The sequence below is a fragment of the Molothrus aeneus genome, chromosome 1 (assembly GCF_037042795.1).
Source record: "Molothrus aeneus isolate 106 chromosome 1, BPBGC_Maene_1.0, whole genome shotgun sequence".
In the NCBI taxonomy this organism is placed as follows: Eukaryota; Metazoa; Chordata; class Aves; order Passeriformes; family Icteridae; genus Molothrus; species Molothrus aeneus.
The window spans coordinates 316734-338579 of NC_089646.1; the positions used below are offsets into that span (position 1 = coordinate 316734).

The 21846-nt window shown below is 70.7% G+C and overlaps 2 protein-coding genes across 5 annotated transcripts; one reads left to right on the plus strand and one right to left on the minus strand.

The window, feature by feature from the left end:
- Window positions 1-51: 51 nt before the first annotated feature.
- Window positions 52-7443, plus strand: ATG9B (autophagy related 9B). The gene is made up of 15 exons (XM_066549624.1): window positions 52-255; window positions 1773-1905; window positions 2056-2099; window positions 2224-2288; window positions 2367-2525; window positions 2985-3126; window positions 3398-4146; window positions 4312-4465; window positions 4982-5161; window positions 5234-5479; window positions 5546-5724; window positions 5963-6065; window positions 6505-6580; window positions 6700-6809; window positions 7187-7443. The coding sequence occupies exons 2-14, from the start codon at window positions 1776-1778 to the stop codon at window positions 6792-6794; spliced, it is 2322 nt and encodes a 773-aa protein (XP_066405721.1). The 5' UTR covers window positions 52-255; window positions 1773-1775; the 3' UTR covers window positions 6795-6809; window positions 7187-7443.
- A 603-nt stretch (window positions 7444-8046) lies between these two features.
- NOS3 (nitric oxide synthase 3) lies at window positions 8047-21027 on the minus strand. Of its 4 annotated transcripts, none has more exons than XM_066549591.1 (27): window positions 20928-21027; window positions 20083-20098; window positions 19768-19870; window positions 19051-19199; window positions 18357-18519; window positions 17854-17945; window positions 17641-17782; window positions 17270-17409; window positions 16652-16826; window positions 16050-16151; window positions 15604-15798; window positions 15000-15073; window positions 14763-14907; window positions 14520-14624; window positions 14139-14206; window positions 13936-14052; window positions 13022-13196; window positions 12770-12899; window positions 12166-12244; window positions 11568-11755; window positions 10896-11074; window positions 10421-10631; window positions 10111-10198; window positions 9165-9286; window positions 8671-8819; window positions 8267-8461; window positions 8047-8169 (listed from the first exon to the last, which is right to left on the minus strand). In XM_066549591.1, exons 1-27 carry the CDS (start codon window positions 21025-21027, stop codon window positions 8047-8049), a joined length of 3525 nt encoding a protein of 1174 aa, XP_066405688.1. The 4 variants fall into 4 exon arrangements, with proteins under 4 accessions (XP_066405688.1, XP_066405678.1, XP_066405671.1 ...); XM_066549581.1 differs by lacking the exon at window positions 20083-20098 and adding an exon at window positions 20364-20374 and having other exon boundaries at window positions 20923-21027; XM_066549574.1 differs by lacking the exon at window positions 20083-20098 and having other exon boundaries at window positions 20891-21027.
- Window positions 21028-21846: the final 819 nt, after the last annotated feature.

Sequence of the window (21846 nt, forward strand, 5' to 3'; positions counted from 1 at the left end):
GGCCCTTCCCGGGCTCCGCGCCCTGACCCCGCCGATCCCCGGGCCCGGCACACCCGCTCCTCCCCGGGGCCGCCTCCGGGCCGCCGGACCCGCACCGGAACCCGCGGCGGAGCTCGGAGCGCGCACCGGCACCCCCGACCCCGCCGCTGCCCGGGCTGCTGCCGGTGCGGCCATGGCCGGCGGCGGGGCCCGGGGCGAGCGCGGGGCCCCCTGAGCGCCCGGCACCGGCGGGACCGGGCCGGCACCGAGCGCCAGGTGAGCAGGGACGGGGCGGCGCGTACCGGGGCGGCGGAGCCCCGCTGTCCCCGGAGCGGGGTCACGCCGCTCTTCCCGGGGTCCCTCAGCCCGGCCGCTGCCCCGGGACCCGGTGTGTCCCCTGCGGCCGTGGCGGTCCCCACGTGTGGTCCCGGGGCACTCGCGTGGGTCACTGACGAGCCCCGTAGGCACAGCCATGTGTCACCACCGGGGCTCGTGTCACCGCGGGGGTGTCACCTGCCGTGTCCCCACGGGCAGGTGTCCGCGTCCCCGTGCGGAGTCGCGGGGGTCCCCGCGGCACAGGTGACGCTGCGGAAACGCACGTGTGTCCCGGCAGGGTCACCGGGGCCGCTGCCGGCGGCCGCCGTGTTCCTCGGGTGCCACCGTCCCCTGGGCTGTGTCCCTGGCCCCGGGGGTGTCCCGGCCGCCCGGCCCGGGGATCCCCCGGCCCCCCCACCCTTTACCCTCCGGGGCTATTTTCGGGCTCCGCGGGTATTTTTGGCTTCCCGATGCGGAGCTGGTTGGGGACGGGCCGTGCCGATGTCACCCGCCGGGACACCCGATCCCGGGGGACGCGGCCGCTGTCCCCAAGGGGTGTTGCACAAGTGGGGTCGCGTCCCTCTTGCTGCATCAGCCCCGCGCCGTGAGTCAGCCCCGGACACGTGGGGCCGGACGGTGTCACCCGCGGCCACCGGCCTGGCCGGACAGCGGCTGCGGCCACCGCGGGGGACGCTGGTGACGCGCGGCGCTGCGGGGCGGCGGTAAGGGGACCGTGGGGGGGGGTGAACGGGGGGTCCCGTTCTGCTCCAGGCGTGGGGGTCCCACCCTTCCCCAGGGAGCGATGGTCCCATCCAAGGGTTTGGGGTCCCGTCCAAGAGTTTTGGGTCCCGTCCTCCCCTGTAGGGGGTTGTCCTCCTGCCCCAAGGTCCGGGGTCCTGCCCTGCCCCAGAGGGGTGGAGGCTCCAGTCCTTCCCCGGGCCGGGGTCCGCAAGGCATTGAGAGGCCACCAGGGCTCGGGACTGGTGCTCAGCTGGTCCCGGCTCCGGGGCGGTGTGTCCGTGCTGGGTGGGGTCTGCGGGCTGTCTGTGGGTACACGGGTCCGTGGGGATGGGGGCTCTGTGGGGTGAAGGGTGTGGGGGGCTGTGGACACAGGGGTCCGTGAGGAGAGGCGCCCCCTCCCACTCGGGCTGGGCAGCACAGCGTGGCCCGAGGGACGGCTGGGGAAGTATCGGGGTCCCTCGGGCCTCGCAGGGGGTCCCTCCCGGGGAGCCCTGCGGGGTCACGGCAGGCTCTGGCACTGGCCTGGCCGGTGGGACAGGACGGGCCGGTGGCACCTGCAGTGTCACCTGCCCGCGGTCAGGGCCAGCTCAGGCCACCCGAATTCGGGGCACGCGGGCGGCGCTGCGGCACCCCAGCGGCATTTCCGGTGCCCCACATCTGCCCCCGACCCCTCCGCCCCCCGCCTGCCCCATGGCGGCGGCCCCACGGCGGCGGCAGGCGCTCCCGTTCCCCGGCAGGTGATGGCGGAGCAGGGAGAGGAGGACCGGGACTACCGGGAGTACCGGCGGCTGGAGGATTGTGAGGAGGACTCGCCCCGCGGCGAGGAGGAGGAGGAGCAGCTGCTGCTGCACGTCACTGAAGGACCGACAGGTACTTGGGTGCCGTCTGGCGCGGGATCCGGGTCCCAAGGGCTGTTTGGGGACCCCAGGAGGTGTTTCTGGGTCCTGGGCGGGGCGCGGGGGTCCCGGGGGGGGGCCGGTACCACATTCCCACCTGACGCCCCCGTGTTTTTCCCTCCAGACTCGTGGCACCACATTAAGGACCTGGACAGTTTCTTCACCAAGATATCCTGGCACAGCCCCTGGTGGCACTGTTGGGGACATGGGGGAGCATGGGGTGACTCTGGGGATGGGAGGGGAGACATGGGGGGTCCATCACTCCTTCATAGCCTCCTTAACCCCCCCGCACATCTACCAGTTCCACCAGAGGAATGGCTTTGCCTGCGTGCTGCTCTCGGACGTGCTGGAGCTGGTGTAAGTGATGCCGCGTTGTCACCGTGCGGTGCCGGGCAGCCGTGACCCCGGGCTCCCGCTGACCCCCCGTGCCCCCAGGCAGTTCCTGTTCGTGGTCACCTTCAGCACGTTCCTGCTGTGCTGCGTGGACTACGACGTGCTCTTCGCCACGCGCCCGCTCAACCACAGCCACGTCCCCGAGCGCGCCAAGGTGACGCTGCCCGACGCCGTGCTGCCCGCCCCGCAGTGCGCCCGCAGGTGGGCAGGGGCACGGGGGACACCAGTGCTGGGGGGGACACGGGGGCTCCCAGCGGCGTGGGTGACACGAGTGTCCCCAGAGGGTCAGCGGTGGTGGGTGGCTACGGCTCCTGCTGCCGCCTGCGCGGCCGTGCAGAGGTGCCAGCGCCACCGGCGTGGCTTTGCGGGGTCAGGGTGCCACTGGTGTGGCTGCATCGCGTCCTGGTGCTGTGGGTGACGTGTCCCCAGCAGTCTCTGAGGCTGCAGATGGCAGCGAGGCGGTTGGTGGCACTGGTGACACCTGTGTTTCAGCAGGCTCACCCATGGCAGTGGGTGGCTGCTGCCTGTGAGGGGTTTGTTGGCCCTGCTGACACTTGTGTCCCCACAGGCTTTGTGTCAGCAGGTGCCTTCTGGTTCTGCTGGCACCGGTGTGTCTGTGGGGGGGTCCCAGTGGCACTGGTGACACCTGTGTCCCCGCAGGCTCCGTGGCAGCGGGTGGCTGCTGTTCCTGCTGGTGCTGGCGGGCGCAGTGTGGCTCTGCCGCCTGGTCACGGCGCTGCGGCGCCTCGTGGGCTACTGGGAGATCCGCAGCTTCTACATCCGAGCACTGGGCATCCCCGCGGTGAGGGGGCCGGGGCTGGGCTGGGGCTGCCGGGGGAACAGGGCTCTGGGCTGCGCTAGAGGGTGCCACAGAGGGGCTGGGGGCTGGGTTGGGCTGTAAGGTGACACTGGGGGGGAACGGGCTCTGGGCTGGGCTGTCAGGTGCCACAGAGGGGCTGGGCTCTGGCTGGGCCATAAGGTGCCACTGGGCACAGGGCCATGCTGAGTGACACCGGTGCCGAGCGGCGCTGTGCCGCGGGTGCCCCGTGCCCATGCCCGTGCCGTTGCCGCAGGAGGAGCTGTGTAACCACAGCTGGCAGTCGGTGCAGGCCCGGCTGCTGGCCCTGCAGCGGCGCCAGCCCCTGTGTGTGCCGCGCCGGGAGCTGACGGAGCTCGACATCCACCACCGCATCCTGCGCTTCCGCAACTACACCGTGGCCATGGTCAACAAATCCCTGCTGCCCGTGCGCTTCCGCCTGCCGCTGCTGGGCCCCGTGGTGTTCCTGACGCGCGGGCTGCAGTTCAACCTGGAGCTGCTGCTGTTCCGCGGCCCGGCCGCGCTCTTCCAGAACACCTGGAGCCTGCGGCCGCAGGTGAAGCGGGCGGGCGCGCGGCGGGCGCTGGCGCGGGGGCTGGCGCGGGCGGCCGTGCTGCTGGGGGTGGCCAACCTGGCGCTGTGCCCCTGCGTGCTGGGCTGGCGCCTGCTGCTCGCCTTCTTCAGCTACGCCGAGGGGCTGAAGCGGGCCCCGGGCAGCCTGGGCGCGCGCCGCTGGTCGCTCTACGCGCGCCACTACCTGCGCCACTTCAACGAGCTGGGCCACGAGCTGCAGGCGCGCCTGGGCCGCGGCCACGCGCCCGCCACCAGGTACATGGACTCGTTCAGCAGCCCGCTGCTGGCCGTGCTGGCTCGCCACGTCGGCTTCTTCGCCGGCTCCGTGCTGGCCGTGCTCATCGTGCTCACCGTGTACGACGAGGACGTGCTGACGGTGCAGCACATCCTGACGGCCATCACGCTGCTGGGGCTCGTGGTCACGGTGGCCAGGTGGGTGCTGGGGTCACAGTGGCTGAGTGGGTGCTGGGGTCACCGTGGCCAGGTGGGTGCTGGGGTCACGGTGGCTGAGTGGGTGCTGGGGCCAGACTCTGCCGTGCCATGCAGGGCCGGGTGGGCAGCAGGGGGCTGAGGTGGGGCCCCGGCTGTGCCCTGCAGGTCCTTCATCCCGGACGAACACGCGGTGTGGTGCCCGGAGCAGCTGCTGCAGCGGGTCCTGGCACACGTTCATTACCTGCCCGAGCACTGGCAGGGCCGTGCTGGCCGTGCTGAGACACGAGCAGAGATGGCACAGCTCTTCCAGTACAAGGCGGTGCGTGCAGCCCATCCTCCTCCCCAGGACCCCGCTCCCCTGGGACCATCCTCTCCCCCTGCTCCCCACCACCAGCACCCCACAGACTGGGAGCCCCCCATCCTGGGACTTCCCAGCCCTGGCACTCCCCACATCAGGATCCCCAGCCCGGACCCCTCAACACTGGGACCCCCTGCTCCAAGACCCCGTTGCCCTGGGACCCCCTGTCCCAATCCCCTGCCCTGGTATCCCCCACCCCCGGGACCCCTCAGAGTGGGACCTTCCTGTGCCAGGATCCTGTACCCTGGATTCCCCACACTGGGACCCTCCTGCATCAGGGCTCCCCACTCTCGAGGCACCCCCACCCAGGAGCCTCCTGCTTTGGAATCCCCCAGGCTGAGATCCCTCCACCCCGGGCAGCCCAAGGACTGCCCTGCTCAGGACCTGATAGCCCCGCCCTGGACATCCCACCCCAGGGCTTCCAAATCTGGGCCCTCCGCCCTGGGACACCCCCAGATCCCGCTGCCCCCCCCGCAGGTTTTCATCCTGGAGGAGCTGCTGAGCCCCCTGGTGACACCCCTGATCCTCATCTTCGCCTTCCCCCCCCGCGCCCTCGACATCGTGGACTTCTTCCGCAACTTCACGGTGGAGGTGGCGGGCGTGGGCGACATCTGCTCCTTCGCGCAGCTGGACGTGCGCCACCACGGCAACCCCCAGGTGAGCGCGGGGCCGGGCGGGGCGCTCCTGTGTCCGTGCTGGGCTGGGCGTGCCACGTCCCTGTCCCCGCAGTGGCTGTCGGAGGGACACACGGAGGCGCCCCCGGAGCGCCAGGCGGAGCACGGCAAGACGGAGCTGTCGCTCATGCGCTTCGCCCTGAGCAACCCCCGCTGGCGGCCGCCGCCGCCCGCCCGCCGCTTCCTCGGCCACCTCCAGGCGCAGGTGACCCGCGACGCGGCCACCGCGCCCGCCCCGCGGCACCTGCTGCCCGAGGGGCCGCTGCCCGCGTCCCTGCTGTCCGAGGACTCGGCCCTGGCGGTGAGTGGGGGCGCCTCGGGGGGTGCCCGGGGGTGTTGGCGTGTCCCCTGACGGGTGTCCCCGCAGCCCGAGGCGCTGGTGAGCAGTGTCCTGGCGGCCAGCGGGCTGGTGGCCCGGGACCCGCGCTTCGGGCAGCCCTGCAGCACGGCCAGCGCCACCGCCAGCCTGCTGGCGTCCCTGCGGACCCCCCTGGGCACCTGCGCAGCCCCCGAGAGCCCTGCCGAGCACCAGGGCCCCGAGGACAGGTGGGACGGCGGGCGGCGGGAGGGGGGACAGGGCTGGGACGGGTGTCAGGGCAGTCAGGGGTGTTACTGAGGGGGTGTCGTGGGGACGGGGGTCGGGAGGGGAGAGGAGGGGGTGTCATGGCAGCTCAGGGGTGTCACAGCGGGAAGGGGTGGCAGGGAGGGATGCGGTGGCACTCGGGGGTGTCACAGCGAGGAGGGCGCTGTGGCGGGGCTGTCACCGCCCCTGCCGTGCCCCCAGGCCGGCGCTGAGTGAGTCGCGGCTGCGCAGCCTGAGCCGCTCGGCGCTGCTGGCTGAGGTGGCCTCTGCCGAGATGAGCCTGCACGCCATCTACCTGCACCAGGTGGGTCACCCGCCGTTCCCAGGGTCCCCCTGCCCACCGGGACACAGTCCCTTGGGGTTCCCGGGTGTCTCTCCCCACAGTGTCACTGTCTGCGTGCTCTGCCTGGCCCCGGTCCTTGTGCCCCGTCCCTTGTCCCCAGTGCCATGCCAGGCTGCCCCCACCCTCCCTGGCCCGCTGGGTGACACCCACCCTGTGTTCTCGGCCTCACAGGGTGCTGGTGGTCCCTGGTGTCACCCCTGGTGCCCCTTCTGCCCCCCCTCTGGGGCTGGGGAGTGTCCCGGGCTGAGGGGCCCCTGTCCTGCTGCCCCAAGGGGGGCTCCAGTGCCAGCACGGGGGGCTCTGCTGTGGTGGGGGGCTCCAGCAGCAATCGGGGGGCTCTGGGGGTGCTCCGAGCACTCATCCTGGCTCTCTGCTCTCCCCTGACCCCTGTCCCCCCCAGCTCCACCAGCAGCAGCAGCAGCAGCCGCATGGCCCCCAGCCTGCGGGGGCACCCAAACCCCCCTTCGTGACCACAGGTGAGCCCGGGGGGCGTCCCGGGGGGCTGGGGGACACTGCTGGCACCCCCCCACCACGGGGCCGGGCCTGGAGCCGGGCAGGGGGGGCTCTGGAGGTCCTGACCCCCCTGTGCCCCCAGGCTCGGCTGCCCGGGCCTCACAGCTGCGGGAGATGCCGCTGGGCGGGTGGGCCGAGGAGGAAGAGGAGGAGGAGGAAGAGGAGATGATGACGTAGCCGGGCCCGGCGCCGGTGGGTGGAGACACGGGGAAGGGGAACCCTCGGGATGGGACATGGAAACGCCCGGGGTGGGAGATGGAACCCCTCGGGGCTGAGGGTACAGGGACTCATGGCCTGGGACACGGAGGGGCTGGGGCACAGGGACCCCGGGGCTGGGGTGCAGTGGGGCCTGGCTGCCACGTATGCCAGGGTGCCCAGTGTTGGGGTCCCCAAGTGCCAGGGACCCCACTCTGGGATCTCTGCCTGGGGTCTCTGCTATGGGGTCCCTGCTATGGGGTCCCTGCCCTGGGGTCCCTGCTATGGGGTCCCTGCTATGGGGTCCCTGCCATGGGGTCCCTGCCATGGGGTCCCTGCTATGGGGTCCCTGCTGACACCCGTTCCCCCTGCAGGGTCCTGGTTGTGCCGAGAGCCCCCGGAGGTGCCGGGGGAGCTGCCAGGGGCACAGTGGGGGGCTCGCCGTGCCCACTATGCTGCCAGGGGGGCCCTGTCTGTCAGAGCCCCCTGCTCGGGGCGTCCCTGGTGCCCCCACTATGGTGCAGGGCCAGGGGTGCTGCCAGGGCCCCCCCAGGTGCTGTTTTTGGGGGGCACAGAGCTGGTGCCCCCCGTGGTGCCCCGAGCACCAGCTGAAATAAAGGTTTACAGAGGGGCTGTGCCTGGGGGTGTGCCTGGGGGTGTGCTGGGGGTCCCGGGGGGCAATGCCATGGATGGGGCTGTGGCAGTTTGGGGTGACACTGGGGGTTCTGGGCAGGTGGCAGTGGTGGTGCTGGCAGGGGGTGCCCTTACCCTCAGCCACACAGGTGGGAGCCACAGGACCATGGCTCTCCACCATTTCCCACCCCTCAGAGCCAGAGGACAGTGGCCGTGTCCTTTTGCCCCCATTTCCCGCCCTCAGAGGCACAGGCCGTGTCCTTTTGCCCCCATTTCCTGCCCTCAGAGGCACAGGCCATGTCCTTTTGCCCCCATTTCCCGCCCTCAGAGGCACAGGCCGTGTCCTTTTGCCCCCATTTCCCGCCCTCAGAGGCACAGGCCGTGTCCTTTTGCCCCCATTTCCCGCCCCGGTGTCTGGAGCGTGGCCAGGTGACCCGGGAGGTGTCACAACGCCCGCCCTTCCCCGTGCCATGTCCCCAGTGCCACCGCAGGAGCCGAAGTGTCGGGCCAGGGGTATCAAAACTAAACCTTTACTGGGGGGTGGCGGGCGGGGGCACGGCCACAGGGCCGCGCTGTCCCCCGTGTGCCCCGTGTCCCCCGCTCAGGGCCCGGGCCCCGGCGGGCGCCGCTCCTGCAGGGAGAAGGACTGGCTGCGGATGCGCAGGGCCACCTCCTGCGTGCGGAACGTCAGCCCGAAGATGTCCTCGTGGTAGCGGTTCTTGTCCTGCGGGACAGGCGTCAGGCCCGGCCACCCCCGCCGTGTGTCCCCAAGGGTGTCCCCCCGCTGTCCCCAAGGGTCCCCCGGGTGTCCCAGCCCTTACCCTCAGCTCGCTGATGACGTCCCCCGCCTGGCCCAGCGTCATGTGGCCCTCCTGGGCCAGGATGTGCTGCACGGTCTGCAGCACCTCGGTGGCCATGGTGACATCCCCGCACACGTACATGTGGCCGCCGTGCTGGCAGAGCACCTGGTGCACCTCGGCCGCCAGCTGTGCCCGCAGCACGTCCTGCACGTACGTCTGGGGACACGCAGGGACCGTGGCAGCCTGTCCCCAGGTGCCCATCCCCGCCCTGACCCCCTGTGTGCTGTCCCTGTCCTTGTCTGTGTCACCTGCAGCTTTGGCCCGGTGTGCCCCAGCAATCCCCGTGCCCTCCGTTTCCATCCCCACCCTGTCCTTGTCCCAGCCCGGTGCCCGCGGCCGCGGTGGCAGCGCTGTCCCTGTCGCACCTTGGGGCTGCCGGGCTCCCGGGAGAAGGCGGTGAGCACCTGGCTGAGGGCGCCCTGCTGCCGCGCCTCCTCCATCTCCTCGCGGTAGATGTGGTCCAGGGCGGAGGAGCGGCACCCGAACACCAACACCATGGGGCCCAGGGGGCCACCTGCAGGGGGACAGTGGCCTCGTGTCGCCACAGCTCCGCTCAGCCCTGTCCTGCAGCCCCCCTGTCCCCACATCCCCGGTCTCCATCCCCTTCCCCCTGTCCCCATCCCCTTCGTCACTGTCACCACGTCTCCTGTCCTCCATCCCAGTGCCACCCTGTCCCTGTGCCCATGTCCCCATGTCCCACACATCCCTCCCATCCCCAGGTCCCTGTCCCCCCATCCCCACCCCCATGTCACTGTTTCTCCATCCCCTTCTCCCGGGCCCCCTCTGTCCCATGTCCCCAGCCCGCCATGTCCCATGTCCCCCGTGTCCCCCATGTCCCCCCGTGTCCCCGTGTCCCCACCTCCGGCGCGCAGCAGCTGCAGCCGGTGCTGCCAGAAGCTGCGGAAGGGCGCCACGCCGGTGCCGGGGCCCACGAGGATGCAGGGGGTGTCGGGGGCGGGCGGCAGCCGGAACGAGGGGGCCCTGCGGCATTCGGGGGTCACCGGGGGGGGGCTCGGGGCCAGCCCCGGCTGGGGGGGGTCGGGAAATGGCGCGGGGCGTGGGCTGGGGGGGGGGGGGAGGCTGGGACCTGTAAGGGAGCAGCTGAGGGAGACAGACAGGGACGGCAGGGATGGGGACAGGGATGGCAGGGATGGGGACAGGGACGGCAGGGATGGGGACAGGGACGGCAGAGATGGGGACAGGGATGGCAGGGATGGGGACAGGGAAGGGCAGGGATGGGGACAGGGAGGGCGGGATGGGGACAGGGACGGCGGGATGGGGACAGGGAGGGCGGGATGGGGACAGGGAGGGCGGGATGGGGACAGGGACGGCAGGGATGGGGACAGGGAGGGCGGGATGGGGACAGGGAGGGCAGGGATGGGGACACGGATGGCAGGGATGGGGACAGGGACGGCGGGATGGGGACAGGGAGGGCAGGGATGGGGACACGGATGGCAGGGATGGGGACAGGGAGGGCAGGGATGGGGACACGGATGACAGGGATGGGGACAGGGATGGCAGGGATGAGGACAGGGACGGCAGGGATGGGGACAGGGAGGGCAGGGATGGGGACAGGGAGGGCGGGATGGGGACAGGGACGGCAGAGATGGGGACAGGGATGGCAGGGATGAGGACAGGGACGGCAGGGATGGGGACAGGGAGGGCAGGGATGGGGACACGGATGGCAGGGATGGGGACAGGGAGGGCAGGGATGGGGACACGGATGACAGGGATGGGGACAGGGAGGGCAGGCAGGGGACAGGGAGGGCAGGGACGGGACAGACGGCAGGGCAGTGATCCCTTACCCCCGGATGAAGGCTGGCACGGTGTCCCCCGGCTGCAGCCGCGCCAGCCACGTGGAGCAGACGCCGTAGTGGAGCGGACCCTGCCCGTCTGTGGGGACCAGAGGGAGCCGGTGGGGCTGTGGCAGGGGCGGCCCCAAGGCAGCCCCTCACAGAGACCCCCGCAGGGGATGGGGACTCCTCTGTGCCCGGATGGGGATTTGAAGATGCTCTGGGCACGCTGGAGATGTTCTGGAGCCCCTGGAGGTGCCCTGGAGGTGCCCTGGAGCCCCTGGAGGTGCCCCCCGCCCGTGCCCAGCCCCGGCCCGCTCACTCTCGCTGTGGTAGGTGACCACGGCCACGGTGAGGTGGATCTCGCCCGGGTGGGCGGCGGGCGCGGAGCTGATGGAGTAGTAGCGGGGCTGGAGCAGCGGGAGCTGGGAGAGCAGCAGCGCGGCGGGCAGAGCCACGGACGGGAACTCGGCCAGCACCTCGGGCAGCGTCGGGCACCGGAACCACTTCCACTCCTCGTACAGCCGCGCGTCCTGCGGGCACCAGGCTGGCACAGCGGGCACCCCCAGCGCCGGGCACCGGCCCGGGGAGCGGGGCAGCACCCCGGGATCCGGTGAGGCAGCGGATCAGCATCCCGGGATCAGGGACGGGATCAGCATCCCGGGATCCCGACTGCGAGGTAACTGCCATCCCAGCAGCCCAGCATCGCAGCCAGAGAGGGGGAGTCGGCACCCCCGTATCCCAGCCCCCCCAGCCCCCCAGCCCCTCTTCGGGCGGTGTCCCCCCACCCCCCTGACCTGCGCCAGGCGCTGGAGCCGCTCCCGCTCCGCGGGGTCCCGCGCCAGCGAGCCCAGGAGCTGCAGGAACTGGGGCGTCGGGGGCGCCGCCACGTCCAGGTAGAAGGTGAGAGCCTGGGCCAGGGTGCAGGGCGGCAGCCGGGGCTGCAGCACCCAGCGGGGCCCGGGGCTGGACCCGCCTGGGGACGGGGGGGTTGTGGCGCTCAGTTCTGTCCGGGGTCCTTCCCAGGGCCCTTCCTCTTTTCCGTCTTCCTCCCCCCCTTCCCCCCGCCAAGTCCTAACCCCTTTGTCTTCCTCAGTCCCTTCCCATTCCTTTCCCCAGCCCCTTCTCTCACTTCCCCTGCCCCAATTTATTCCCTTTCCCCTGTCTCTTCCCAAGCCTCAGCCCCTCCCCATCTTCCCGCGGTCCGGGGCGGCGGGACCCCCTCCTGTCCTCTCCCCTCCTGTCTCTCTCCTGTCCTCTCCTGTCCTCTCCCCTCCTGTCTCTCTCCTGTCTCTCTCCTGTCCTCTCCTGTCCTGTCCCCTCCTGTCCCCCTCCTGACACTCTCCAGTACCGGTGGAATCTCCACCACCCCCCTGTGATTGGGATTCCCCCAATCCCCCCGTGTCCCCCCGTGCTCCCCGTACCAGATGGGTTCCCCCAATCTCCCAGTCCCCCCGTGCCCCCCGTACCGGCGGGGTCCCCGTCGCGGCTCTCCAGGCCCAGGGGCTGCTCGGGGGGCGGCGGGTCCTCCACGCGCTCCAGCACGGCCCGCACCAGCTCCTCGCGGTTGGCAGGGAACACGCCCAGGTGGTCCCCGGGCAGGTGGCGCAGCCCCCCCTGCTCCGCGCAGCCCACCCGCACCAGCAGCGTCTGCCGGCTGCGGGCAGGGGTCAGGGGCACGGGGAGCACGGGGGTGCCAGGGCACCGCGGGGCGAGGGAGGGGTCAGGGGGCACGGGGGGTGCCAGGGGCACCGCGGGGCGAGGGAGGGGTCAGGGGGCACGGGGGTGCCAGGGGCACCGCGGGGCGAGGGAGGGGTCAGGGGGCACGGGGGGTGCCAGGGGCACCGCGGGGTGAGGGAGGGGTCAGGGGGCACGGGGGGTGCCAGGGGCACCGCGGGGTGAGGGAGGGGTCAGGGGGCACGAGGGCAAAGCGACCCCGGGGGTCCCGGCAGTGGGGGCGTCCTGGGGATGTGGGGACCCCGGGGTGCCGGGAGAGCGGAGGGGGACGGGAAATTCCACGGGGTGGGCGGGGGGCAAGGTGGGGATCCCTGTGCAGGGGGACCTCACCTGGACTCCTCACTCTGCAGGTTCTCCACAGACAGCACCGAGCAGGGGAACACCTGGCGCTTGTGCAGCTGGGACAGTCCTGGGGGACGCGGGGGGGTCACGGGGGGCTGGGGGCACGGAACGCGCAGGGAGGCACCGAGGGTTGGGGGACACGGGGGGGACACGAGGGGACACAGGGGGACATGTGGGGCTGGGGGACATAGTGGGACTGGAGGGACTGGATGGTGATGAGGGGACACGGAGGGGCTGGGGAGGGACAGGGGTTTGGGGGACACAGAGGGGCTGGGATGGAACAGGGGTTTGGGGGACACAGAGGGGCTGGGATGGAACAGGGGTTTGGGGGACACAGAGGGTCAGGGGGCTGGGAGTTATGGGGTCATGAGAAGGCTGAGGGGAACCCAAGGGTCTTGGGGAGGGCATGAGGGGGCAGGAGGAGTCCCTGGGGGGCTGGGGGCTGACCCCACTGAGCTGTGTGGTGTGAGGGGATCCCGCAGGGTGCTCAGGGGGTGCTATGGGGTGTCCCGGGGCAGGACTCGGTGCGAAGTGGGGGTGACACGGGGGGCCGGGGGTCCCGCAGGGTCTGGGGGTCCCGGGCAGTCGGTACCGGCCAGAGTCTCGGTGGCCTGGGGCTGTGGCACCAGCCGGTGCCTCTGGCGCTTCCAGCCCTGCGGAGGGGCGAACAGCTCCTCGGCGCCCCCCGCCCCGTCCCCCACGCAGAACGTCTCGCAGGCAGCCTGGGGGCACGGGGGGACGGTGGGTGCCAGGCGGGGGGCGGTGGGTGCCCCCCAGCCCTGGTACCTGGAGGAGCGGGGGTGCCCAGGTGCGGAGCGGCCCCCCAGCCCCCCAGCCCCCGTACCTGGAACACCTGGCGGGCCCAGGTGCGGAACGACTCCTCCTGGGCGCACAGCTCGTCACCCTCGCCCAGGGGCAGCACCCGCTCCCCGCCCAGCTCCTCCAGCCGCGTGTCCACGGCCCGCGCGAACGCACAGAAGTGGGGGTACGCCCGGGAGCCCAGCCCGAACACCGCGAACCTGGGGACAGGGCGGGTGAGGGTCCCCGGGGCAGTGGGGGCACGCCCGGGAGCCCAACCTGGACAGGGGTCCCCAGAGTCAGAGGGGCCTGGCCATTATCAGGCCATTACATGTGGGGCCACAGGGCACCTCGGGGCAGCTGCTGCCCCCACCCACACCCGCAGGGCAGTCAGGGCTGGAGCTTATAGTAGAGGTGGCCTTTGAGTCCTAGCAAAATGCATGAATTGTACTTGAATATCTGTACAGAGGCTTTGCCCCGGGAGGTCCCGGTTGTCCTTGATGGGCTGCAGCTGCGATGTCCTTAATTGGGCTGCAGCTGTGACCAATGAAGAGAACTGGGATAAAGGGGGGTGGGTTGGCCAGTCAGGGAGAGCCTTGAAGGAGCTCTCAACTAAGAAAGAGCAACATGCGGAAGGAGTCTGTGCTGTGAAGATCTGCAGCCATAAGAATGCACCGAGGAAGTATGGGACTTTAGAGATCTGATAACAACGGTATGGGACTCTAGAATTAGGACAACAACAGGAGCTGATGGTGCCGGTGTGAGCCCCTGTACGGGGCAGCGTGCCCAGGCAAGGTGCCCATCCCTGTTCCGTGGCCATGGCCATCCCTGTGCCCATCCTGTGGCCTGGGTACTGCAGGACTCCTGGCATGCCCAGGCTGAGGAGCCCATCCCAGTGCCCATCCCTGTCGCTGTCCCTGTGGCCGTGCCCATCCCATGCCCATCCCGTGCCCTCGGTACCGCAGGGCTCCCAAGGTTCCTGCACTGTCTGTGTTGCTCAGCTGCCGCCGCTTCTTCTTCCAGGAGGACACGAGCTGGTCGGACTGGGAGACGCTGTTGAAGCGCAGCTTGTAGCTCCTGGGGGAGTGTTGGGAGGGTCAGGGGGCTTGGGGGAATCCTGCCCTGGCCCCAGCAGGGACCCCCGGGACCCCCAGGGTGCTCACATGGGCGGCTCTGCCTGGGAGGTGCCAGTGTAGGGCGATGTCATCTCCATCAGGGCCTTGGAGAAGCTCTGTGGGGGCAGGACGTCACCCCCACGTCCCATCCCCACCCCATCTTCATCCCATCTCCATCCCCAGCCCCATCTCATCTCCAACCTCGATCCCATCCCATCCCTATCACACCCCCATCCTCATCCTTATCCCCATCTCTATCACATCCCCATCCCATCTCCATCCCCATCCCATCTCCAGCCTCAATCCCATCCCCACCTCATCCCATCTCTATCCCCAGCCCTATTCCATCTCCAACCTCAATCCCGTCCCCATCCCATCTCCATGCCCAGCCCCATCCCATCTCCAGCCTCAATCCCATCCCATCCCTACCTCAGCACATTCTGGAGGGTCCCCATTCCCAAACGTGCTGGTGACCACCAAGACCAGAGTCTCATGCTCCAGGGCCACCACGTCATACTCATCCATGCACAGCACCTTCATGGGGTTGCAGGATCAGGATCCCCCCACAGCACTGCACCTCCCCTCACCCAAACCTCCACCCCAGGGCCTTTGGGGGGCGGTGGGCGAGGGGAGCGGCCCCAGCCCTGCCCCTCTGTCCCCTCTGTCCCAGACCTTGGGGTCGAAGGCGCGGCGGAAGAGCTGGCACAGGTTCCAGGCGTAGGTCCGTGACTTGCCGGTCTCGGTGCCGTACAGGATGGTGGCCTTGACCCGCCGCGCCATCACGTGCCCCATCAGCTTGGCCGAGATCTTCACGGCGCTGTGGGGTCCCCGGGGCACCCTGGGGTCAGCACGGGATCCCCGGGATCCCGGAACTCCCACGGGCTCCCCGGCATCCTGGGGTTCACCTACTTGGCCACCTCCTTGAAGGTCTTCCTCCGGGTGACGGTGGTGCCCTTGGACACGTAAACCTTCCAGGCATCGGGCTGGGGGCGGGAGGGGGCGGTTGTGGGGCGAGAGGGGGCGGTTGTGGGGCAGGGAGGCCAGGGGGGCACTGTGAGGGGAGGGGTTGGGGTCTGTGGGATTGGGGAGTGGGGGCGTTGGCTGTGGGGAAGAGGGGTCGGGGGTCTGTGGGGCCAGACCCACCTGGTACCAGAATGTGAGCTGGGGCTCATGGGGGGCTGGAAGGCTCAGGGAGGGGCTGGGGGAGACCCCAGCTGGGGGCTGGCCTGTCCCAGGGGGTGTCCCAGGGCAGCTGTGGGGTGGATGCCAGTGCAGGGTGATGCAGGGGGCTGGGGGTCCCGCAGGGGTCGGTGGTGCCCAGGGCACTCCCAGAAGGTCCTGGGGGTCCAGGGGGCTCGGTGCCAGCTGACCGAGGGTCTCAGGGCCCGGGGGCTGCACCTCCATCCTGGGAGGGGGCACAGGGGCTGGGGGGGCAGGGAGGATGTGTGGGTCCAACCCCACACCCCGCAACAGGAGGGGGCTGTGGGGCAGATCTGTGGGGCAGGGGTCCCACCTGGTAGCGGAAGGTGGGGCTCAGGTGGTAGTTGACCATCTCCTGGTGGAAGACAGGGGTGAGGCTGCCCGAGAGGGGGGGCACGATCCAGGCCCAGTCCGCGGGACACCCACCCCGCGCCCGCCCCTCGGCCGCCAGGTGCTTCATGAAGGACTCGGTGGCCGCGTGGTGGTCCACGATGGTCACCTGGGCCACCTGCGGGGGACAGGGCGCGGTGGAGATGGGGGCTGCCTCTGGGGATGGGGGGCACAGGGATGGGGGGATCCCGTAGCCTGGCGGGGGAGGCTCCAGCACTGAGAGTGTCCCAGTGTGGGGATCCCGGCAGTGTGGGGGTCCCAGCACAGGGGATCCCGGCAGTGTGGGGGTCCCAGCACAGGGGATCCCGGCAGTGTGGGGGTCCCAGCACAAGGGGTCCCGGCAGTGTGGGGGTCCCACGGGGGTCCCACCTGGAAGCTGTGCAGCACGGCCACGTTCACCTCCACAGCTGCCCGGTCCTTCCAGAGGGACGAGCTGGTTCCTGTGTCCAGCCCCATGCGCTGGGCCACCTCCTGCGGGGTCAGCAGGGCAGGGTTGGCCGGGGCTCAGCCAGGGGGTCCCCGAGGGCTCCCGGATGGGGTCCTAGTGGGGTCCTGTTCAGGGTACCAGAGGGCTCTGGGGGGAATCCCTGGGGAGGTCCCAGGAGTCATCCAAGCATTGTCCTGGTGGGGGTCTCAGGGGGGCTCTGATGAGGGTCCCTGGATGGGCCTGAAGGGGGTCCTGGAGTGGCCCCAGCGGGGATCCCTGGGGGGTTCCAGGGGGGCTCAGTGGGGGTCCCAAGGGAAATATTGGGGACTACCAGGGGGCTCCCAGGAGGGGTCCTGGGGGGACTCCAATGGAGTGCCAGGGCTGTCCCTGTGGGGTCCCAGTGCAGTCCCGGGGGTCCCAGTGCAGTCCCGGGGGTCCCAGTGCAGCCGCGGGGTCCCAGTGCAGTCCCGGGGGTCCCAGTGCAGCCCCAGGGTCCCAGTGCAGCCGCGGGGTCCCAGCGCTGTCCCGCGGTCCCTGTGCTCACGGGCAGCACATCGTAGCGGTGTCGGTCGCAGAGGTTGCGGGAGCCGATCTCGGTGCCCATGTACCAGCCATTGAAGGGCGCCGCGGGGAACTCGAGCCCCCCGATCTCCAGCAGCAGGTTGGCCACGGCCGGCAGGGCGTGCCAGCGCAGCCCCAGCTCCGAGAACCACTCCAGCCTGGGGGCACGGGGGCTGTGGCCGCTCCCGCACACCCACAGCGGCCCCACAGCCCCCAGCATGGGCACCCGGCCTTCATCCCCCCGCATCCCACCCGGGGAGGGTCAACACACCCATGGCTCCCTCAGGGGGGATCAGCACCCCAGTACTCCAGGATCCTGGGGTCAAGAACCCGGTATCCCAGCCCGGGAAGGCGCGGCCGTTCCAGTGCCCGTCAGGGATGGGATCAGACCCTTGGCTGCTCCCTGTCCCCAGCGCTCATCCCCACTCCATCCCCTCTCCAGACCCCACAGCTGCTCTCTGTCCCCAGAACGATTCCCCACCCTTATCCCCTCTCCATCCCCTCTCCAAACCCTCCCCAGGGGTGACCCCTGGGACTGCAGCCCCGGTCACCGGGACAGTCCCTTGGCGCGGGAGGTTCCGGGGGTCGCAGCCGCACTCACGTGGGGTGGTGCAGCGGCACCTCGAGCACCAGCTCCGGGGGCAGCGGGAACAGCTCGGGGGACTCGTCGGGGCTCTGCAGCAGCAGCGGCAGCACGTCGAAGCGGCCCCCGCCGGGGGTCCAGCCGTGTTGGATGCACAGCTAGGGGGGACAGCGTCAGGGAGGGCCTCCAGGAGGTGTTTGGGGGCGCGGGGATCGGGGGCAGATGAAGGGATGGGGGGTGGAGCAGTATGAGGGGGAGAAGGAAGAGAAACGGAGTGGGAATGGAGGGGGGCGTGGAGGGAGGGAGGGAACACGAGGTGGGGATGGAGAGGGAAGAGAGGAGGGGTGGGGAGGTGGTGGGGGGGCCCGGGGGCGCAGGGGTGCCCCCACCTCGGTGATGTCCACGTTGGCAGGGTCGCCCCGCACGGAGCCGTCGGGCTGCCGGTAGCCCGCGTAGCGGATCAGCTGCGGGTTCCAGATGCGGAAATCGCCGCGGCCCGGAGCCCGCGGGGGGAAGATGGTGATGGCGGACCTGGGGGGCCAGGGGGGCCGTCAGGACACCCTGCGGCCGCGGGGGCCGGGGGGCGCCGGGGGGATCCTCACCGGATGTTGCCGCGGTTGGTGGCGAACTGGATGTGGGAGCAGAGGAGGCTGAACATCTCCGCCAGCCCCGCGCAGTCCCGGGCATCGAACACCTGCGGGGGCACAGGGGGTGTGGGGACCCCTCCGGGCAGCTGGGATGGGGGAGCCCCCGGGGCAATCTGCGGGCTCCCTTGGGCTCCTCCAATCTCCTTTGGGACGGGGTCCCCATGGGGCGGGGGTGCCGTGGGGTCTGTGTTGGGGCGGGAGCTCCCCGTGGGACGGGGCTCCGTGAGTCAGGGTGCTCTGCTGCAGGTGCGAGGCAGAGTCTCTGTGGGATGGGGGTCACAACAGGACACAGGACATGGGATGGGGGTCCCCGCGGTGTGGGGGTGACCATGGGGGCGTTGGTGCCTGTGGGTACCCGTGAGATGGGGTGGGGTGAGTTGGGCTGCCTCTGCTTTGGTGTCCCCAGGAGGCTGAGGTATGCGGTGTCCCCGTGGCCGCGGTGGGTGAGGCTCCCGCACCTGCAGCTTGTTCCACTGGATGCGGCCGACGCAGCGCGCCGCGTTCCGCCAGGCCTGCTTGGCGCCGAACGTCAGCTCGGGCTCCCGCAGCCGGTACGAGCCCGAGGCCGCGATGTCCGCGGCCACCTCCCGCAGCCGCTGCGTGTGCGCCGGAGAGTTCTCCCTGCGGGGGCACCCTCAGCACCCACAGACTCCGGGAGCGCCCCCAGCACCCCCAGGCACGGGCACCCTCGGGGGTAAGGGGGCCAAGCAGCCACAGGGGTGTGGGGTGCTCTGGGGTAAGGACGAGGATATGGGATGGCCCAGGGCAGGATGGGGGATCTGGGGGTACTTTGGGGGAGAAGTGGGGCTGTGGGGCACCCCAGGGCACGGCAGGAGCTATGGAGATACTCTGGCGTGCAGCTGGGGATGTGGAGTGCTCTGGCCAGGGGCGGGGCTGGGGGTGCTCTGCGGCAGGGGTGGGTTTTGGGGTGTTCCAGGACAGGGATAGGGATGTGGAGGTGTTTTGGGCAGGGGTGGGGCTGTGGGGTGCCCCGGGGCTGTGGGGTGCCCCGGCGCAGGGCAGGTCCAGGCTGTGGGGTGCTCTGGGGTGGAGATGGGGCAGGGCTGGGCTGTGGGTGCCCCGGGGCGGCGGGGTGCCCGTGCCGGTTGTGGGGGTCCCCGTGCCCGCTCTGGGGGTGCCGTCCGCGCTCACCGCCGCAGGGACACGTAGTACTGGGTGATGAAGTCCCGAGCCAGCTCCAGCAGCTCCTCGGGCGGTCGCGTCCCCTCGGGCGTGGGGGCGGGCAGCGGCCGCGGCAGCACCAGCGAGCCCAGGCAGCGCAGCCCCGAGCAGGGCAGCTCCTGGGGGGCACCGGGTGACCCCGGGACAGCGTCCCCGTCCCTGTATCCCCTCCCACACCCTGCCCCGCCCACGTCCGGCACCCCACAAACCTGCACCCCCAGCCCTGCCCCCTGACTGCCCCCATCTGCCTCCTGTCCGCAACTCCAGCCTGCGCCGCCATCCCCGGCCGCTATCCCTGCCCTCCTCCCGCCCGTGCCCCCCTTCAGCCGCACACCCCACTCCCGTGTCCCTGTGCCCGTGCCCCTGTGCCCGTGTCCCCACTCCCGTGTCCCCGTGCCCCCACTCCTCATGTCCCTATGCCCATGTCCCCACACCCGTGCCCCCCAGCCATGGCCGTGCCCCTACTCCTCATGTTCCCATGCCCATGTCCTCACTCCCGTGCCCCCATTCCCGTGGCCCCGTGCCCATGTCCCCACTGCCGTGCTCCCACACCCGTGCCCCACTCCTCATGTCCCCATGCCCATGTCCCCACTCCCGTGCCCCCCAGCCATGGCCGTGTCCCCATGCCCATGTCCCCATGCCCGTGCCCCCATTGCCGTGGCCCCCAGCCGCTCCCTCGCCCCGGACCTGCCCGGCCGTGGCACAGAGCGTGTCGTAGCTGATGCTCCCGGTCTCCCAGTTCTTCAGGCGGGCGAAGCGGGGCGGCTCGGCCGGGGAAGAGGGCACCGGGCTGGGGGTGACACGGGGCACCCCTGAGAGCTGCCCGGGCACGGGGGGCCCAGCCGGGGGTCTCGGGGGGCTTGGGGAGAAACGCGTGCCCCCCCTGCCCTTGCTCCCGCGGCACCGGGACCCCTCGGGTGCGGGGGTGGGACAGGAGGGCTCCGGGGCGGGGAGCAGGGGCTGGGCTGTGACCCCCGGGGACAGCGGGGCAGGGCCGGGGGCTCCCCAACATCTGGTGCTGCTGGGGGGTCCTGATGTAGCCCCTGGGGATGGGGAGGCTCAGAGGCTGGGGGGGCTGAGCCGGGGGGATCAGGGGGTGCGGGGATCAGGGCACGGGAGAACAAGGAATGAGGGGCTGAGCTGGGGGGTCAGGGGATGTGGGGATCAGGGCTCGGGGGATCAGGGGATGGGGGCTGAGCTGGGAAGTCAGGGAATGTGGGATCAGGATATGGGGGGCTGAGTCGGAGGGGTCAGGAGTTGAGGGGTCAGAGGATGGAGGGGACGCGGGGCGTTCCTGGCCCTCGTGTGAGTGTGAACAATGGCCATGAGTCAGAGCGGGCTCCGGGCCACCGCGGGGGGAGGACACAGCACGCCCCCCGTCCCATGCCCGTCCCTTCCGAGCCCCTCCGAGCTGAGGGGTCCCCGCGCCTCCGTCCCCACCGGACCCCACAGACCCCTCCCCATATGTCCCCCATGTGCCCCCAGATGCCGCTCGCCCCAGCGCAGCCCCGTGGGTCCCCGGGCCGTGCCGTGGGACAGCAGACACTGTCACGACGCCACGGCCAGCGGGTACAGCGCTCTGCTGCCGGCGGGCTCCGTGTTGTGCCCCGGTGCCCCACGCCAGCCACCCCATCGGGGACACCTCCGCGGCCGGGACACGTCTCCGGTCGACTCGGGCCATGTGCGAACGTCCCCCCGAGCGAGGAGGGGGTCCCCGACGAGGCTCGGAGCTGCGGCAGGTGAGTGCCGGTGCCCGCTGCCCCGTCCGTCCTTCCCAGCCCGTTGCTCCCCGTCCCACCCGGGCACCTACCTGGGGGGCTCGGTGACAGCGGCGGGGGCGGCGGTGCCAGGGGGGTCCTCGGGCGCGGGGCCGCGCGGGCGCGAGCAGAGGCCGAGGCCGGGGCAGGCGCGGGGGGCTCCGGGCAGGACCCCCGGCAGGTTCCCCATCGCGGCCCCTCTGAGCCGGGAGCGGCCGCTTCCCGCTTCCTACTGCCCGGGGAAGTGGTGACGAGGCCGCGACGCCCCCGCCCCGCACACAATGGGCACCGCCACCTCCACCGTCACCGCCACCGCCACGCGGCGTGGGACACGCCGGGGACCCCGCCGGGGGGAGTGGAACCCAATCTGCCCCGCGGGCCCTGGCATGTGGCCTTTGGGAGGGAGCGGTGGCACCCGGAGAGGGGACACGGCACTCCTGGGGGAACATGGCCCTTGGGGGGACTTGGGAACACACATGGCACCCGGGGGGACACGGCACAGGAGAGGGGATATATGGCACTGGGGGGGGGATATATGGATATATGGCACTGGGGGGGGATATATGGATATATGGCACTGGGGGGGGGATATATGGATATATGGCACTGGGGGGGGGATATATGGATATATGGCACTGGGGGGGGGATATATGGATATATGGCACTGGGGGGGGATATATGGATATATGGCACTGGGGGGGGGATATATGGATATATGGCACTGGGGGGGGGATATATGGATATATGGCACTGGGGGGGGGGGATATATGGATATATGGCACTGGGGGGGGGATATATGGATATATGGCACTGGGGGGGGGGGGATATATGGATATATGGCACTGGGGGGGGATATATGGATATATGGCACTGGGGGGGGGGGATATATGGATATATGGCACTGGGGGGGGGATATATGGATATATGGCACTGGGGGGGGGGGGATATATGGATATATGGCACTGGGGGGGGATATATGGATATATGGCACTGGGGGGGACACAGAACT

Coding starts and splice junctions, on each gene's coding strand:
- ATG9B (XM_066549624.1), top strand. CDS start 1,776: ATGGCGGAGCAGGGAGAGGAGGACCGGGACTACCGGGAGTACCGGCGG. Junction 2,526..2,984: donor GCCCCGCAGTGCGCCCGCAG/GTGGGCAGGGGC, acceptor GTGTCCCCGCAG/GCTCCGTGGCAGCGGGTGGC. Junction 4,466..4,981: donor AGCTCTTCCAGTACAAGGCG/GTGCGTGCAGCC, acceptor CCCCCCCCGCAG/GTTTTCATCCTGGAGGAGCT.
- NOS3 (XM_066549574.1), bottom strand. CDS start 21,027: ATGGGGAACCTGCCGGGGGTCCTGCCCGGAGCCCCCCGCGCCTGCCCC. Junction 18,520..19,050: donor TACTACGTGTCCCTGCGGCG/GTGAGCGCGGAC, acceptor GTGCCCCCGCAG/GGAGAACTCTCCGGCGCACA. Junction 12,900..13,021: donor GGGCCCGCCAGGTGTTCCAG/GTACGGGGGCTG, acceptor CCGTGCCCCCAG/GCTGCCTGCGAGACGTTCTG.